A 21147-nucleotide genomic window follows, 5' to 3' on the forward strand; every position below is an offset into this window, starting at 1 on the left:
CTCTCTCCCCCTCTCTCTCCCCTCTCTCTCTCTCTCCCTCTCGCCCCCCCTCTCTCTCTCTCTCTCTCTCTCTCTCTCTCTCTCTCTCTCTCTCTCTCTCTCTCTCTCCCCTGTCTGAGGACTCTATTTTGTATAGCACACAGTTTCATACCACACTGACTACCACAAAGCTGAAAAACAGATATGACTTAAGAAACAAACAAAAAATTTTTTGCGAGACACAGGCCGTCCGGGTTTCATTGCACGGACTAAAACATTTATTCAGAGCATCAACACAAAAACTTTCAATGCACACGAGATATTGTGTGACTGAAACTGAAATGTACTTACCGCCGCCACTCTGTGGTTGTCTGACAACGACTGGTGTTTCTCTGCTGTTGCTAATTCAACATAATGATTGTCCACACTGTCTTTCACAGCCTTCGATTTGTAGTATTCGTGGAAATCCTGTAAGGATATAACAGGAGTAAAATAAAGTAAGAAAAAATATAAGAGCTCCATACCTGAATAGAGCTCCCGATAGCTAATTTGGCAGGGTACTTGCTTCGCACACAAAGAGACCAGGATTTCCCTGGTGAAATCAAGCCCCCCCCCCCCCCCCCCCCCCCCCCCGACAACCCAGCAGGATTTGGCAGCTGGGTCTGTTAGAAATGGAAAATAAACTTGTAAAAAATAGACATCCCATCCAAAAGGTAGCAGGCAATTGCCTTTTTTCCGTTTAACACTATAGAACCTGGTATATACTCCAGCTCCATGGGCTTTATGGCTTTAAATAACTACTTTTAACAATTGATCTATGACGCAATACGCAATATGAACTGGTCTTTTCCAAATTGCCTTTACTAACCTGATAAGTGAACAGTATGTCCTAAAAGTTAAGAGAGCTCGCTGATGATGACACCCATGCCGAAAATGTATATTTGACAGATATAATGTTCCATGGGCTATTAATGCCCTATTCAAAAGAAAGCACACAACAGTTCAAAACATTGGGATAAACGTACTCCATTGGCCCTACAAAGGACTATTATATTCAAACGTCCTTCGAGGGTTCCCATAAATATGTATTGATCTATAGACCGAATTTATAAATAAATAAATTCCTCACTACCAACCAAAATGAGAGGGTTGAATAATAACGAAGGAATAAAAATCTTCATTTACACTCAAGGACTTGCGGAATATTTAATTTCAAATATTCAATACGGAATATTATTATTAAGCGCCCCCCCCCCCCCCCCCCCCGCTTGTTAATAATAATATTAATATTAATAATAACAACAATAGCAATAATAATAATAATAATAATAATAATAATAATAATAATAATAATAATAATAATAATAATAATAATAATAATAATAATAATAATAATAATAATAATAATAATAATAATAATAATTTAACCAGTAGGCGTTCATTGTCTCGAGAGTCACACGGCACAAGTGGTTGTCTGAGAAATATCTGGCCTCCTTCGGGGAATTTAATTTTGCATACGATATGTAGGAGTGGCAACAGAATTTAAAAAGTAAAACAAACATAAGGAACTGAAGCAAACCACATGATAAACGTGCGCTTGAAGTTGAATAATTCATTCAATTTAAAAGTTCATCCCCGTACCTTGATTGAGATGGTTATAACATATTCTTATGTGATTTCGTTTGTCTGTGATTACATATTTTCAAGGAAAATATGCCAAAGTGGATCAGGTCCAAACTTTGTAATCAGACAACACAACAACAACAACAACAAAAACAACATCAACAAAAGGACATGTTGTGTGACTTTAGGGAGATTAAAAAAAAACAAAAAACAAATACAACATTACAATATGTATTTTGAAATTTAAATAATAAATAAATGAATGATTCAAATAATAAGTTATCACCACCACCATCATCATCATTATCATCATCATCATCATCATCATCATCATCGTCATCGTCGTCGTCGTCGTCATAATCATCATCATCCTCATCACCATCATCGTCATCATCCTTTATCATAATCATTATCGTCATTATCATCATCATTCAAGAACAACAACATCATCATCATCATCATCATCATCATCATCATCATCATCATCATCATCATCATCATCATCATCATCATCAAAATATGCGTTCAAGTTCATGGCCCTATTTTCCATGAGGAGAAATTGAAAAGAAAAAAAAGGTAGTCAGCCAACTAACTCTCCTTTGAGTTATGCCAAATGTCTTACATGAATAATGTCTGCATTGGCAAACGGGTTGTCCTCAGTTGTGGTTTGGGGCTGCGGTGTTGGAGTTGGTGTGATATTGGTGGAGCTATCATTGGAAGATGACCCATTTCCGTCGTTACCATGCATTGTCACGCTAACCGCTGACTCATTGGTGGGAGCAACATTTATTGGTGCCTGGGGCCCTGCCAAAGACGAAGTTGTATGCCGGGAAAGTAAAAATGAATACAATGATTTAAAACAAAACAAAACAAAAATCAAAGTAACTCGGGGTCCTTCTGAGCCATTAGGCCTACGAAGCCGGAGTTTATCCTGGTTTCTATAGATAGTATGCGCTTGGCTAAGGAGTTCACAACATTGCCACCCGGAAGTACAGCGGACCAACACACAAAACCTTGTGTAACATAGAACGTTGATAGTCTGGTTTATACAGTTTAGTGAGACTTACTCATAAACGCGGAGGGCAAAAAGCAATAACAAAGACCAGAGTGACGTCATCTTCGTTCTATCTATAGCGAAGTCCCAGATTTGAGGTTTTGTTGTTGCAAAGAATCGATTTTGAAGCAAGAGTTTTCTGGCCATAATTTTAACTAAGGGTTTTATTTTCCGAGGTCTGGCAGATCTGACAAGAAAAGTGATTTCCAAACCCCATTATCGCCGATTTTCTCAGGGTGAGATGCTGAAATACGGAAGATTATTCAATTTCCATAAAATCTCTCTTTGGGCATATAATTTAACAGTGATTTTAACCTGTATTTTTAGATCAATTCAAAGAAATTATTGTGCCATTTAATAAACAAAATAACGTTTAATCAACATTAATCATTACTGTTTAAATCACTTTAACTTTACCTATATATGAGAAAATATCTTGAAAAGTGGAAGAAAAAAAAGTATTTTAAAAAGCACTCCTCACATTATGTAAAATGTATCGCTGAGACATATACGAACTTTTTAATACACATTCTTCTACAACTGTTCGGCATTTACAAAAACGTATTATTGAAAGGATAATACACGGAAGAGTTCTAAATTTATAACCAAAGACTCCAAAAATTAAATCACTTCAAAAATGTCATTAGCAGGGAGCTCCATGACTTATATAATGCGCATTTCATGAATGCGTTGTCAATTGTTAGATTTTTGATAGCTCATGACGTTAATGTTGATCATATGTTACAGTGAATGGCATAATCAGTCGGATGGTGAAAAAAGTTTGAACTGAGATATTGCCAAGTTTAGTTAGAAGGTCAATTTTTTTTACTTAAACCTCTTTTTTAAAACTTCACATGGTATTTTTAAGGCTTTTGACCCAGGTGTACATATAAACAGGTCTGATAACCGAACGCAATTATGGGCTTGTTTTAACATTGTTGTAATGGACAATATTTTGCGTTGGTTTGAGAGTATTTCTATTACAACCGCATGAGCCCATTATGATTTGGGTCATCAGACCTGTTTATAAGTACACGTCGCCTTTGACCTAAGCAACCCGTACTGTGACATGTTGTGTTATGCCATGTTACTAACCTGACGCCGTTGATGAGTCTGGTAAAGTCTGCGCTCCATTCCCGCTGGTGACGGAGTCTGGGCCGGTATTGGCACTGGGTGGTTGAGTGGATACGGAAGGAACAGCTGCCCTCACATAGCGATGGTGCCTCAGACTTTTAAACTCAACACTTTCTATCGGCGAGTACAGACGTTTGCCTTTTATACGATACCTAAAATCATTATTGCCTGAGAAAAGAGAAATCGTGTGTTGGGGGTGAGCATTAGATTTGTGGATCAGAACAACAAAATAGTGAGAAGAAAAAAAAATCAAAATAATAATAATAATAGTAATAATAATAATAATAATAATAATAATAATAATAATAATAATAATAATAATAATAATATAATAATAATAATAATAATAATAATAATAATAATAATAATAATGATAATAATAATAACAATAATAATAATAATAATAATAATAATAATAATAATAATAATTAATAATAATAATAATAATAATAATAATAATAATAATAATAATAATAATAATAATAATAATAATAATAATAATAATAACAACAATAATAATAATAATAATAATAATAATAATAATAATAACAATAGTAATAATGATGACGATGATGATGATGATAATAATAATGATGGATGATGACGGTGATGATCATGAAGATGATGATGGTGTAGTAGTAGTAGTAGTAGTAGTAGTAGTAGTAGTAGTAGTAGTAGTAGTAGTAGTAGTAGTAGTAGTAGTAGTAGTAGTAGTAGTAGTAGTAGTAGTAGTAGCATCATCATCATCATCATCATCATCAGTTTTGTAATTATCCCTATCATTATCATCATCATCATCATCATCATCATCATCATCATCATCATCATCATCATCATCATCATCATCATCATCATCATCATCCGCGTGAACGTTTTTTGTTGTTGTTAAAGGTCAGTGACATCTTATTTATCTAAACTTATTGATACTAACTAGTCTAGTCTCAGACCATGTCGATAATATAATAATATTATTTTACCTGCCTCGTACGCGCGACGATAATGACCTCTATTATTATTATTATTATTATTATTATTATTATTATTATTATTATTATTATTATTATTATTATTATTATTATTATTATTATTATTATTATTATTAACATTATCATTATTATTATTGTTGTTGTTGTTGTTATTGTTATCAATATTATTGTATGAAACAAATCATAGAAGCCTAGAGAAAAGAGCAGTAACAATCGGGGAGGAGGGGGGGGGGAGGGAGTAGAGAGGCATTACTCGTAAGTTAAATAAATAATTTGGTACATAAATAAATAAATAAATAAATAACTACATGAATGACCACCATGATGATAATTGTTATTGTTAAATAAATAAATAAATTAATAAATAAAAGATTATTTAAATACATAAACACATCAAAATGTGGGTGTAAATAAACGAATAAATAAATAAATAACTCTTTCAAAACCCTCGTTCATGTGATTTAGTGCCGAGTTATTCAACATCATTCTACATCATTATTTTTAGTCAAAAAAGCACAATAACCTACTCTAAAATGAAATTCAATAATATTTTAAGAGACTAAATACTTGCAAATTGGAAATATGCTTAGATATTAGTAATACCATTGTTGCTATTACTTTGGTCAAAATCGGCACTAGAACGCAATTTTGCCTCAATAAATCAAGAATAGCAACTGAACACATGTAATATAGCCTGTTAAAATGTAATTCAATGACATTTCAAGCTTTGAAGAACATGAAAACAGAAATACATTAGAAACTTCAAACTTAAGTGTCACCTGTGACATTTTAACCAATGACACCAATGGTCACAAAAAGTACCAGAAGTCAAACAAACACTAGATAAATATCAGCCATGGTAATGAATTCATGTAACCATACCGTAACATCCGCCCTACTGCTCAAATCTGCTAGTTTGTAGTAATTTAGTGTGTTAATAGTAAATCAAATCAAATTTCTTGACAACCCTTCTTTTATCTGGATTCGTCAAAAGCTTGAGTTTTGTCTTTTTCTTGATTGATACAACCCTGAAACATAAAAAAAATAGAATTACAAGGAAATAATTAATTGTGTCAAAATCAGTCTTATGTGAGATGTCATAATATCATATTTGTAAATAGAATAACAGCTGAAAATATACTTTTTTGGTGGCACTTTGTAATATCCAATATCAAGTGTTGCTTGTGACAATGTAAAATAGCGATGACACCAAAGTTCAACTTACCTTTTCTGCCTGGAGCCACGCTGGAAAGGCAAATGAAAGTGCTGCACTTCAAAGACTGGTAAGAAGGGTGGATCAAAATTGCGAATCGCCATTTAACGAAACAAACTTCCACGTGTTCACGCATGCCGTGTTGCTTGTGACAAATGACACCAAAACCAATAAACCTCAATATCGGCAAAACGGTATACATTTACTCCAAGATTTGAATTCAGATAGTAAATCTATCCTTTTTTCTCATAATAAAAGATTTTATAAACATTAAAAATGAGCTTTAAAGTTTCGTGTCGAGTTTTAGTATTGTGCTGTGTTTGATGACACCAAAGGTCACAAGTAACACCAACTTTTTAAGAACTCTATATGAAACTTAATCAGATATGTAATATACTGCAATTGCGTTTAAAAGTAAATTTTGACTTCATACTATTAGTCAAATTTAAATCACGTGAGCTAAAACATCACATTTAATTTCTACATGATTTCTAAAAAGGTGATGCGTTGACCTCGTTTTAAGCACATGCCAAACAGCATTCAAATTTGACTTTCAAGTTGTTTATTTCATATTCTGTTGAACAGAGTATGTTGAGCTATCTAATTTTATCTCTTTTTCACATTATCAATTAGAGATATATATAGGTGACGTGTCCAGCACACTTTTGGAAATTTCATCGAAATTCACTCGTCCTTTCAGTCCTCCTTCATTTCGATGAAATTTCCAAAAGTGTGCTGGACCACTCCTTCGTCGCTTCGCTCCTCAGTCGTTCACGTCACCTATATATATCTCTGCTCCCTATATATTGTATGAATTTTTAAAATATTTAAACTTACTTACTTACTCAAGTAGGGTACCTCAGGGTGTAAGAAAGTAAAAATAAAAAAATATAAAAAAGTAGTGAAGCGGCGATAAAGTCTTCAGGAGGTAAAGAGGTAAAGAGGTAAAGAGGTACAGTTCCGAAAAACTTAAGTGTATGTTTGAGGTTAGTAAAAAAAATATTTATTAAAAATGTTTATTATAAAATGAGTGATCAGAAGTTTAAAGAGTTAATATTTCATAAGATTGTTGAAACTAGTAGTATAGATGTTATATTAAAATCTATTGATATAAAAGAATATCCAGTTAAAATAGTTCTATCTATAAAGTGTTTATTTAATAGACCTACTGACAATCTAGCAACAGAAAGATATTATAATCATCCTTCAACTATTATTAAAACAAAGAATAATAAATCTTCTTACTATAGACAAGTTAGAAAAGAATTTGATAGATGGTTAAGTGAAGTTCAATTAGCAGGAAGTGGTTTTGTATTTAAAAAGATATTAAACGGAATAATAAAAATTCATAAAACTAAAGTATTAAATGGTTCTAGTTATATACCTTTAAAGTTTAAATCTTCATCAATAATAAATATTAAAAACAGTGATAATAAATGTTTTCTATATTGTCTACTAGCTAAGTTATATCCTGCAGATAGAAATCCTCAAAGGATAAGTAAATATATGGACTATATAGATAAAATAAATATGAATGGAATAGAATATCCAGTATCCATCTCTGATATTCCTAAAGTAGAAAAACAAATAAATCCTTATTAATGTATTTGGATTAAACGATATATCCAGAAAAGCTTCTATCTATCCTATACATATTTCAAATTATAAGAAAAGAGAAGAAGTAATAGATTTATTATATATTGAAAATCATTATATACTAATAAAAGATTTAAATAAATATATGTTTGATTCTAGAAATAGTAATTCTAAAATAGTATGCCGAAGATGTCTATCACTTCATAGAAACGATAAAGCTTTAGATAATCACTTAGAAACATGTGAAAAGAATACTCCAGCTAGAGAGATAATGTCTTTAGAAGATTCTACTGAATTTAGGAATTATCATTTTAAAATTAAAATCCCATTCGTTATCTACTCTGATTTTGAATCAACTAATAAACAATTTAAAGATAAAAATAAAATAGCAAAACAAGAAATAAATAGTTTTGGTTTATATCTTCATTCACTTTATCCTGATATACTAGAATCTGAATATATAACTTATACAGGAGATAAAGCTATAGAAGAATATATGAAATATTTAATGCTTATATATAAACAAATAGAAGATATCCATAAAAGAAAATCTAAACCGAAATTAACAGAAGTAGAAGAAGAAGAGTTTCAAAAGGCTAAACGTTGCTATATCTGCTCTAATAAATTTAAAAGTAAAGATGATAAAGTTAGAGAGCATAATCATTTATCTAAAAAATATAGAGGAGCTAGCTGTGTCGGTTGCAATTCTAGAGAAGGTAAAACTAATAAACTAATTCCTGTATTATTCCATAATGGATCTAATTATGATTTTCATATATTAATAACAGAATTAATGAAATATCAAAATAAATATTATAAAGTAAAAGTTTTAGCCAAAACAGCAGAGAAATATATATCTATAGATTTTGGTAATTCTAAATTAAAACTTAGATTCTTAGATTCTTATAAATTCTTAGGTAGTAGTTTAGATGGAATAGTTAATTCTTTAAAAGAGTTTCCTATCTTAGATTCTATGATGTTTTATAATGAAGAAGAAGGAATAACTGAAACAAAATATAAAACTGATTTATTAAAAACAAAAGGGATCTATCCATATGAATATATTGATTCAATTGAAAGACTAAAAGAAGAAGAATTACCACCTTTTATTAAAAAAAGATCTATTCAACAAGATAAGAAATTATATAATATTGATAAAAAGAATTTTATGTATAAATATATTTTAAAGTGGTATAACTATAAAAGAGTTTCTCCATGGTATTCTACTTTAAAAAGAAGTGATATAACAATAGAAGAATATAATAAAGCTATAGAAGTATGGAATTATTATGAATGCAAAACCCTATTAGATTATCATAACTTATATCTAAAGACAGATGTGTTATTATTAGCCGATGCCTTCGAGCAGTATAGAACTTTTAATTTAACTAATCATCAAATAGATCCATGCTATACTTATACTAATCCAGGATTAACTTGGCAATGTGGTTTAAAATATACTAAAGTTAAATTAGAAAATTTAAAAGATAAAGAAATGTTTCATCTATTTGAAAACGGAATAAGAGGAGGATTCTCAGGAGTATTAGGAAGAAGATATGTTGAATCAGAAAAACTATTATATCTAGATGCTAATAACTTATATGGATATGCTATGAGTGAACCATTACCAGTATGTGATTTTCAATGGGAAGAAGATTTAAACTATTATAAACATATTCCTAAAGGAAGAGGATGTATTATAGAGTGTGACTTAGAATATTTAGATAAAGATAAAACTAAAAGATATCCATTAGCCCCAGAGCATATTACTCCAACTAAAGAAATGTTATCTGATTATCAATTAAAGTTATTAGGAGATAAACCTTTAGGAGAAAGTAAATTAATGTTAACCCTTAAAGATAAAAAGAAATATATAGTTCATCATAGAATTCTTAAAAAGTATATTTCCTTAGGAATAAAAGTTAAAAAAGTTTATAGAATTATATCATTTGAAGAGGAAGCATGGTTAAAACCATATATTGATTTTAATACTGAAAATAGAAAGAAGGCTAAAACAGATTTTGAAAAAGATCTATTTAAGAATTCAAATAATTCTTTCTTTGGTAAGACAATGGAAAACGTTAGAGATAGAAATGATGTTGAGTTATCTAGTAGTGAAGAAACAATTAAAAAGAAACTAAACAATCCTAAATTTAAAGATTCAGTAATATTTAATGATGATTTAGTAGCTATATTATTTAGAAAAGGAACAGTTAAATTAGATAAACCTATTTATCTAGGGCAAGCTATTCTTGATATATCTAAATTGTTGATGTATGAATTCTACTATGATATTATAGAAAAGGTTTGGCCAGATACAGAAATATTATATCAAGACACCGATTCCTTAGTATTTTCTATTAATAGTGAAAATGATATCTATGAAGATATAAAGAATAAAACTCTAACCACTCCATTCCCTAAAGACCATCCTTTATATTTAAATAATGAATCTATCTCTAAAGTATTTGATACTTCTAATTATCCAAAAGATCATTTTCTATATTCAGAGGAAAATAAGAAAGTAGTAGGAAAGTTTAAAGATGAATTAGGTGGAGATAAGATGGAATACTTTCTAGCTTTAAAATCTAAATGTTATACTTATGAGAAGATAGTTAAAGATAGTTCTAGTAGAAAAGAAGAAATAAAAATAAAAGGAGTTTCTAAGTCTACTATTAAAACAGATATTAGGTCAAACGATCTAAAGTATTCTTTATTTAATAGTATTACTTTATATAATAATAATTATTGTTTAAATTCTAAGAATCATGAGATATATATGAATAAAATAAAAAAGATATCTATATCTCCTTATGATGATAAAAGGCGTATCTTAGATGATGGAATAAGTACGGAACCATATGAGTAATTAAAAATGAATAAATATAAAATGGAGAATAAAAAATGCTCAAAGTGCCAAGAAATTAAAACAGTTGATAACTTTTATATTTGTCCATCTAATAAAAGTGGATATAGATGCGCTTGCCGTTCCTGTGAACGAATCTATAAAAGAGCTTATTATCAAAGACACCCAGATAGATTTAAAAAAGCTTATAAAGAGTTTATTGAAAGAAACCCTATCAAAAAGAATACTCTGAGAAGAATAAGAAGAAAAGGGTTATTGAAAAATGAATCTATATAAATGAGTACCAATATAAATGAAATGAAAAGATGCTCGAGGTGCTTCCAATCTAAATCAATAGATAATTTTCATAAACATTCACAAACTAAAGATAAACGAAGACCTGAGTGTCGAGATTGTACTCGAATATCAACTAAAAAGAATTATGAAGAGAATAAAGAAAAATTTAAAAATAAATATAATGAATGGAAAAGAAATAATAGAGAAAAGTTTTTAGCTTATCATAGAGAATATAATAAAATAAATCATAAAGTAAAAACTTATTATAGTTGGAGTAAACAAGGAATTAAATTTATAGACTTTAATCATTTTGAAAGAGTCTATGATTATTATATTAATTTAGATGTATGCGACTTCTGCTCATCTGAGTTTAAATCTAATAGAGATAGAAATATCGAGCATATCCATTTAAAAGTAACAAATAATATAAGAGGGGTAGCTTGCCACTCCTGCAATCAAGAGTTAAAAGTAATAGATAATAAAAGAAAAGATTTATTATTAGATCTCCATAGATACTTTATTCATCATGATTCTTAAATTCAATTAAATCCATCTTTTCATCTTTACCTTTATAAACTAAAGATAAACCTTCCAGTAACTTTAATTCACTTTTTTTAATAACTGAATATCTTTTAGGAAGAAATACTTTAGTATCATCATCAAAGGTTACTTGAATACTCTTTCCATATTTAGTTTCAATAATTTTGGCTTCTTCAATTAGATATTCCTTATCAACCTCTAACTCACTAACTTTAGTAAAGGATTTGATATTATTAATTTTATTCAGGAAATCTACTTGAGCCATTTTATAAGAAACATTTTTAATTACCTTCATCAGTCATATCAATTATACTTTCAAAATCAGAATGGTCCATTAATTCATCATCTAAAGCTTTTGATATTTTTATATTTAACTGTTTCCTCTTATGTTTAAAAGATAATAATTTCTTTTCTTCATTACTATTTTTTATTTTAGTTGCAATATTTAAACCATTAAAGAAACTAGCTATAGCAGCAAGAATAGTTACTTCTGGTTGGTTTTTTAGGATAGCACTTAAAGAAGAAGTAATTAAACTAATAAATAATAAAAAAATCTCTGTTACTTCTATGATATCAATTATCTTTTTAGATTTATTTATTTCTTTTTTAATATTTTCTTTTGCTTCTTTTACTTCCTTCTTTCTAAAACTTTCTATATTACTAAATTCTGATATTTTTCTTCCATTCATTTATATAAGATAAATCTTAGATACGTAATAAGAAGAGTTATTATTTCTCATATTAACTGTATTCCAAGCAGTTGATTGCCTGTAAGCTATTCTGGGGGTAAATACTCTACTTGTTTGATTATAATTCACTTCAACTATTCCCATCTCCATTCTACCACTTTCCATTATATTATCTAAATATCCAGTTAAAAATGATATTCCATTTCTAATATGAATTAGTCCGCTATTAAATCCATTATATAGAATGTACTCTATTAAGAAGAAGTTATATTTACTTCTATCTATCTCATCTAAAGTAATAGACTCACCTCCTTTTAGTTTTCCATCATAAACTTTTAAGATTCTATCATTAATCAAACCCTTAAGAATATTTGATTCTCCAGCAACTTCAAAGTTTATTTTATCATCAACATATTTTTTATTAGTTGAATCATTATCCTCTGTGGGATCGGTAAGATTAATTATTTTATTATTATTCATATCCATATATGCATATCTAAAATCAGGAATGATATATTCAAATTCTAAATAGTTAAACTGAGAATATGGAATATCTTTATCTATGATTAATTGAAATCTATCAGCTAATATATTCATCTCTTTCTTACCAACTCCTCTTGAAGTTTGATGAACCTGATTATCTTTATAAAAGAAAATAACTGATAAAGATTCTGTTCTACTTTTAAAACCTGTTCTTCCATAAATGGTAACTGATTTAAATTGATATGTATCTTTAAAATTATAATCTAAAAGAATACCATTCTTAGATGAATCAGTTCTTTTGTAATGTCCATCAGATTGAGTAGTTAATTTTTGTTCTTCAGTTGGATCGATAAAATCATTATAACTTGATTCAATATTAGAGTAACCATTATTAGTAGAGAATATTTCTAAACCTTTAGCTGTTTTAACTTCTGGTCTTAACCTTGAATCAACATAACTTTTAGTGACTGAATCGTTATCCTCTGTAGGAGCAGCAAGATTAGTAATTTTATTATTATTCATATTTAAATCACCTGTCATTGGAATATTTCCATCTCTAAAACTTCTAAAATTATTATTAGCTATATTTAAAGCTTGAGTAGATTTATTAATAGCTTCTCGATCAACATATAATTTATTAGCAGTATCATTATCTTCAGTAGGAGCAGCTAGATTAGTAATTTTATTATTATTCATGTTTATCTCTCCTTTAGATAAACCCTTTTCAATATAATCATCGTTTTTAATATCATTAGTGTTTTTAGAAATAGTAAGATTATATCTTCCAAATATATCCATTTTTTAAGAATAATTTTTAAATTAAAAAAGTAAAGGAGTTAATTTATTTTTATACTTTCCAGTTTCCTTCTTCTTAGATAAATCAATAGTTAGAAAACCGAAATCTTCATTCCAGATCTTAGAACATAACTTCCTGAATTCATTATAATCAAAATCATCCCATGCACAATCTTGATGAATAAAACTTAAACTTCTTTTATCTTGAGGAAATAAAATAATTAGATTAGCATTCTCTCTTATAGTTTGTCTAGGTAACCTAAAATAATTCTGAGAGATATAAAAACAATCAATATTAGAATGTCTCCCTCTAGTATAATAATTTTCGCATACTTTTTGTTTTTCTCCTATAACATCATCAAATATAATTAGATTCTTATTTATTCTTGAAATATCTCTAGGATCTAAAATATCTTCATCATTATCAAAGAAACTAACTTTTATTTCAGGATTATATATTCCATTAGATTTTAAATGATTAATAATACTATTTAATTCTAAATCATTTTGAACTTGAAAAAGCCTTAGCACTACGTCTTTAGGAAATTCTTCTAATCTTTTTAATAGTTCATATTCTTCTTGAAATAGGGATTTACCATAAACCATTAAATTATCATAATCTAATAAATTATTTTTCAATAATAGATTCATTAAAAGATTAGTTTTACCACATCCCGATTTACCAACGATAATTCCTCTAATACTATTAGGTAGTTCAGGATTATTTTTTCTTATTACTTTCTTTTTACTCGATAAATTTTCAATATCCATTTTTATTTAATAATATTGAATCTCTTACCTGTAGATTCAAGGGTTATATTAACGTCTGAGATTAGAGTTCCATAGGCTGTTACTGCCGTTCCTGGTGCTCTATTAAATTTAGCTTTTACTTTAATATCAATATTAGAAATATTAGTTCTGTCTTCATGTTTAGAGACGTCTACTACGAATACTGGGAATAGATTTTTAAAAGATAACATACTGATACTATTAGCTTCATCAGTATCATAAAACTTTCTTTTAAAATCGTATGTCTCTTTAAAGATTCTAGAATATTTATTATTTTGGAAATCAACCTCTAGATCTTGATTAGGATATCTTCTTGTGTTTAACTCAACGTGAATTTCTTCTAGTTCTAGATTGTTGAAGTTTGATTTAGAATTTAATTCAGATTCCTTTTGAAATCCAATAATAAGATATCTAGGTTTCCCTGTAGTATTTTGAAAGCTCCAATCTAATCTATTTGAATTTTCCATTAGAGCATAAGTTTGAGTAAACCTTCCTCTGAATAGAATATCGATAACTGATTTATTTTCAATAGATTTATAAAGTTTATTTTCTTCTTCTAGAGATGGTTTAATAATTGGAATATATAGAGATGTTTTATTTAAAGTGATTTTAAAGTCTTCTTTATTCGTTCCTTCTTTAACTTGAATGAAATCGTTATTGATTACTCTTTTAAGTCTAATTAGTTGTTTCACTCCATAAAGAATTTTATTATAGTCTTCCATAAATCCGAAAATATGTTTTAGGGGAACGTTAAAAGAAAACTTTTTAAAGTTAGATCTTAAAGTCATAGAATCGTTTTCTTTATTATCATCATAAGCCATATCAGGGAGCCAACACATACTTAAACCTTCTATAGCTGATTGAGCTGGAGAATATTTAAGCATTCCCATCATCGTAGTGGTTTGTCCAGGGTTATTAATATTTTCTACTTCTTGTCCATTTAGATAATAGGAGATATTACTAAATAGATACATCATAGAATTATTAATTAGAGCTACGTTGTTTTTATCAGTATCAGTAAAGTCTCCAGCTTTCTTAGCAAGTTCCCCTTCAAAGTATAGATAAGCTTCAGAAGGAAAAGTGATAAGATCCTGCTGTTGAATAACGATATCAATATTGCCCGCATTATTTAGATTATTATTAGAATCAACTGGGAAGAATTCAAAATATTCAAACTCTCTAATACTACCATCTTCAAATAAAGTTCTATCGTTAATATTAAATATTTCTTTAGAATTTATCTCTGCCATTTTATATAGGATAATTATTTGATAAATTTTATTGATGTTCCTTTAAAAATATTTTCTACTTTCTTCATAGGAAGTGGTTTATCATTAGAAGTAGAGGTGGAAGAAGAAGGTGTTGTTTTATTAGTTCCTTTATCTCCAATAGAATTAATAATTCTTTCTGTTCCTTTAGTAGCAGCTGTTTTAATAGCAGCCTCTGCTGCAGAGGAAGCTAGTTTCTTTGATGTTTCTGAAAAGATAGCAGAAATTATAGAATCCATTATCCCTTTACCTTTCTTCTTCTTTCTTTCTTTTTTGATCAGCATTTTATAAAGAAAAAAATTGTTTAGTTAATTTTATAAATTTATCTTTACTTAGTTTATTTGTTTCATATAAATATTTTAGAATATCTGATATTTCATTTATGACTCCTGTATTCCCAGCTTTATTAGAAGCTAATAGAAGTTTTAATCTTTTTAATAAATAATCAGAATCTTTAATAATACCATCTCCTTCATATTCTTCAATAATAGGAATTCCTCTTTCTATTTGATTTAACTCTTCTAATTCTTTATCAAAATCTATATATTGAATTTTTTCTTCTTTAATTTGTTTATATATCTTATAATCTTTACTACTAAATCCTCCACTACCTTTTCCTCCATCAAAGAAATTTAAAGAGGTTGCTAAATCAAAGTAAATATTTTTATCTTCTTCTGAAAGATTATAATAATTTATATTTTTATCTCTGGAGACTAATTTATATAGATTTTCATTCATAGGAAAAATTTTATCTTGAATAACTATATTATCCCCTAAAAATTTAATAGGAGTATTTCTTAAATAAACTTGATCATCGATTAATCTTAAGAATGGATTTAAATTATCTACTTTACTTTTAGCTAAATATTTAGCTCCTATAGGTCCTGGTGAAATTGATAAGATATTAGCTGCTTTTGGTTTTAACTCTTTTAATGCTTTTCTATTCTCTTCTCCTTCTTTCTTTAAAGCATCTATTATTGGTTGTTGTTGTTTTTCTAGTTCTAGCTGAGAATAGAAATCTCTAGTTTTATCGTTAATAGATTCATTAAATAATTTCTTTTTTAATCTTATATTTTCGCTTATTATATGATCCATTTTTAAAGTAAATAATTTATCAAAGAAATAAAATATTTTAATGTCTTAGGTTTAGAATTAATTATAAAGACGCATAGGTGACGCATATAACACTGTTATCTGGTTGAACGATCATATTAGAATAATAGATACCTTTATAAGTTTTATCTTTTTTAAAATAATTAATCATCTCTATTGGTGGAACTAAACCAAAAGAATCAAAATATAATATTAAGTTTCCTTTCTTTATCCAACAAGTCCAGTGGGTTCCATTGTTATCTGAAATATCTAAATTTAATACTCCTGATTCTATTTTACTTGGGGTATCTAATTCATCTCTCATAAAACATCCTTTAAAGTTAGGATCTTTAATCATATTGATTATATCTAAGTTTGATAAACTTTTATAGAATATTGGATTCATTTTATATATCTAAAATAAAGCCCCTAGAAGGGGAAGAGATTTTAAAAAATCAAATAATCCATCTCCTTTCTTAAGATATAAACCTTCTCCATTATAAAACCCATCTCTAGTTAGATTATGTTTCCCCCTATAAGGTTTTAGAATTAGTCCTTCTCCATGGGATTCTATTTGACAAACACATCCACCTTTTTTAAGATATAGACCGTTACCTAATAGTTTAGATACTCCAGTTGATACAGCTCCAGTTAAAGCTCCAATTCCTAATGCTGGTAAAACTTTACTAGCTACCATTGGTAAAGCTCTACTACCTAAAGCTGCAAGTGCTCCTAAGAAACCCCCGTGTTTAATATTGAATTCTTGTTGTGTTTTTGAGATGTTTAGTTTAACACCCTTTTTATTATCAATAGCTTTTTTAATTTTATTTAGTTGAGTATTAGTAAGGTAAACCTCATCGTTTCCTTCAGTCATTAAATCTTCATAAGTAAAGACAAGAGATATCTTATCAGTAGAGTTTTGAATCTTTTTCTTTTGATGATCTGATACGTTAATCTTGATTCCAGTATAAGCCATTTTTAAAGGAACAATTTTAAGCTTCTCTTAAATGAAATCTTAAATCTACTAATTCGTTTTGATTATTAATTAGATTTCCATCTTGATCAGTTATTCTAATTTTTATATTTGAAATTGGATTAGTGAAAACTGGTAGATATATAGGATTATTTATATTATTAATAATTTTATAACCGAAACCTACATTAGGAAAGAAAGAATAGATAATAGGTTTTTTAGATCCATTAACAGTTGAACCTTCTATTATATCTACTTCTATATTAATTGAATTTATTTTTGTTATTTGAACATTGTTCTTCGAAATATTTTCATCATCATGTAATCTATTATTATTAAACCCTAGAATACTTTTTAAATCATCGTTCATCTCAACCCAATAAATAGGAACTTTTATTTTTATAATAGATTTTGCTGTTTGGTTATTTGGCTCTAGTAGGAATACATCTTCTTCTAATCCTATAGATATTAGTTTATTAACTATATAATTATTAATATTAGATATTTCATAAGCTCCCGTAGGAATATTAATTTCTAAAGTTTTAGTTGTGTTATTATCATTTAGATCTACATATCTAATATTTATTTTAGAATTAGTTAAATTAGGAATAGTATTATAAGTGGAAATATAATGAAGAGCTAATTCTAATGGATAATTATAATACATTGAAGGATTAAATCTTAGATTATATTCAGATCCTTTAAAAGAAACGTTAATTAATTGACTAGATTTTGATTGAATTTTTACTTCCATTTCATTAGTTAAAATTTAGATAGTTGTAGTTCTTCTTGATAAAAAGATCCTAATACTTCTTCTCCGCTTAAATCTTTAATTTTATATGTAGTTGGAATAGTAGGTAAAACAGTAACTATTTTAAATATCTCTTTAGTCCAATTAGTTGTATATCCCTTTTCAAATTTATTTTTATATTTAACTATTCTAACTCTATCGTTAATATTAAATTTACTTTCAGTTGGTGAATGCACTTCTTTAAATACTTTATTATATATTTCTTCTTCGTTTGTTTTTTTACTTCCTTCTATTGGTGACATATTAATAGTTGAGTGATGAGAATTATTATATTCATTTAATAAATTGTCTAATACATTATAATATTTATTTGAGTTAGTTGCGGTGAAATGCTTATAGATTTTATTTTTCATTGTTTTAATCCATCTTTCTACTACTGTTGATTTCTCTTCATTTTGAGTAGAATATAAAATAATATTATTTTTATCTAATAATTGTTTAAATGATTTATTATAAAACTCCTTACCCGAATCACTCCAAATCTTATTAGGTTTTCTACCTTTATTTAATATAGATTCAAATGCTTTAGTTACTTCTATTCCTGTTTTATTTCTTAATGGAACTATCCAGCCGTATTTACTAAATATATCTATAACCATTAATAGATATTTAATATGTTTATTTTCCTTTGAGAATTGCTTCATATCAGCTAAATCAATAGCCCAAGTATCATCTATATAATAAACTACTACCTTTCTCTTAGGAAATTTCTTTCTTATTGGTTTATGTAGTTCAGAGGCTAATTGTCAATCATTCACTCCTAATCCTAAAGTATGTTTAGCACCAATTAGATTGGTTATTAATCTTCTATCTAACCATTCTTTAAAACCTTTAGTTTTAACAGTTTTTAATTCTTTTAACATAGTTCGATCACAATCTTTTCTAACTTCATTATCTCTATAACATATATCATGTCTCATTGCTATTTCGTCTAATTCATTTATAGGAATTGAATGAGGTAAAGGCTTATCATTTGAATCTAGTCTTTTGTCTAGTTTAGTTCCGGGACCTGCGAAATTGTATCCTGGTAAGTGCATTTCAAAAGGTAAATCAGTCCAACCACTCCCTTTTATAAATCGATTTTTCTTTGAAGAGCAGATAACGCATTCACCTTTCAATCTGTTATCTACCCTTTGAATGTTTTTAGTTTTGGTTCGTTGACGGCATTTCAGGCAATATATCTCTTCCATTTTATTAGATATTATATCTGCTTGGATTCAATTTGGTAACGAGTAAACAAATGCTTGGTTTCAATTTGGCAACGAGTAAACAAATGCTTGGTTTCAATTTGGTAACGGATATACATTTTAAAATCTTAACAGCTCCGAAGATCTTCCGAGCTGTAAAAATAATAATTATTTAATACCTTCAACCTCCTGAGGACTTTATCGCCGCTTCTCCATTATTTTACTTTTATACTTTTATCATTGTCTTAGTATCTCCCTACTGGTAACTTTTTAACTACTTTTTAAAATTCTAATAAATTGTTTACTACCTTAAAGCCCTTGAAGACTTTATCGCCGCTTCTCCATTATTTTTTTATTTTTTTTTACTAACCTCAAACATACACTTAAGTTTTTCGGAACTGTACCTCTTTACCTCACCTCTTTACCTCCTGAAGACTTTATCGCCGCTTCACTACTTTTTTATATTTTTTATTTTTACTTTCTTACACCCTGAGGTACCCTACTTGAGTAAGTAAGTAAGTAGTTTAAGATTTTTAAATTTATACAATTTATAGGGGAGCAGAGATATATATATAGGTGACGTGAACGACTGAGGAGCGAAGCGACGAAGGAGTGGTCCAGCACACTTTTGGAAATTTCATCGAAATGAAGGAGGACTGAAAGGACGAATGAATTTCGATGAAATTTCCAAAAGTGTGCTGGACACGTCACCTATATATATCTCTTCAATTGATTACAAGCATTAACCCAATGAAAACAGCCCATAATTAAGTAAAAATCAAATTTTCTTAACACTGGTATCAGGCGGGCACCTTTTGACAAAAGGTGCCAATTTTTTTTCTCAAAATAAAAGTGACATAATAGTCCATTCACGTTTCTATATGTGTAGCAAAAACCCTGTACTTCATAAATCAAAGGCTCTTTAGATAACTTTAAGGTCTAACGCAGCATAATATCGTCAACAATACCTATAGGTTGCTGGTGTCACCTGTGACCGGTGACACCAAATTGAGACAAAAAATTCAATAACCAAAAGATTTTTGTTGAGTATCAAACTTTATTTAGTAAGTTATAGACAAAAAGACACAATCAACAACAATCATAGTACAATAATATTACCAACTATTGAAGAAAATGTTGCTTTTTGGTGTCATCGGTCACAAGCAACATAGAATGCAAATATATTATTTCATAAAAATGTATGCACATTAACAACAACAACAATATTGCCTATGTTTATTACCAGCAATGTTCAGAAACTTTTGGAATAAAATATTGGGAAATAATGTGACCAAAGCAAATCTTATTTAGCGACATTGTGTCACTTGTGACATTAGACCGATGACACCATTACTTATGTCACAAGCAATACCAAATTGCAATTTCGACAATATATCATTAATTTCAGTCAAACCAGTGTAATAACCACAGTTAAATATGGAATTTAATAATATTCAGAAACCAAAGACTTCAAAAATAGAAATTTACATGGAAATTAGAGCATCTGAATGTGACTTGTGACATAAGACCAGTGACACCATTACTTATGTCACAAGCAACACCAAATCACACTTTCGTCCATTATATATCATTATTTTCAGTAAAAAAAAAGCACAATAACCTTCTCTAAAATGAAATTCAATCATATTTTAAGAAACTAAATACTTTCAAATTGGAAATATACTTCGAAATAAGTAATACCATTGTTGCTATTACTTTGGTCAAAATCGGCACTAGAACGCAATTTTGCCTCAATAAATCAAGAATAGCAACTGAACACATGTAATATAGCC

The 21147-nt window shown here is 28.5% G+C and overlaps 1 protein-coding gene across 3 annotated transcripts in view; it reads right to left on the bottom strand.

Annotated features, from left to right (window-relative positions):
- Window positions 1–21147, bottom strand: part of LOC144965759 (plexin domain-containing protein 1-like) — a 111461-nt gene that overhangs the window by 31178 nt on the left and 59136 nt on the right. For all 3 annotated transcript variants that reach the window (XM_078901423.1, XM_078901424.1, XM_078901425.1), the window contains exons 2-4: window positions 3752–3958; window positions 2225–2406; window positions 331–447 (exon numbers count right to left, since the gene is read on the bottom strand). In XM_078901423.1, coding sequence (XP_078757549.1) covers window positions 331–447; window positions 2225–2406; window positions 3752–3958 — 506 coding nt within the window. The remainder of the gene's footprint in view (window positions 1–330; window positions 448–2224; window positions 2407–3751; window positions 3959–21147) is intronic.

Source organism: Berghia stephanieae, chromosome 2, assembly GCF_034508935.2.
Source record: "Berghia stephanieae isolate SIO BIC M18660-M18661 chromosome 2, UCSD_Bste_1.3, whole genome shotgun sequence".
NCBI lineage: Eukaryota > Metazoa > Mollusca > Gastropoda > Nudibranchia > Aeolidiidae > Berghia > Berghia stephanieae.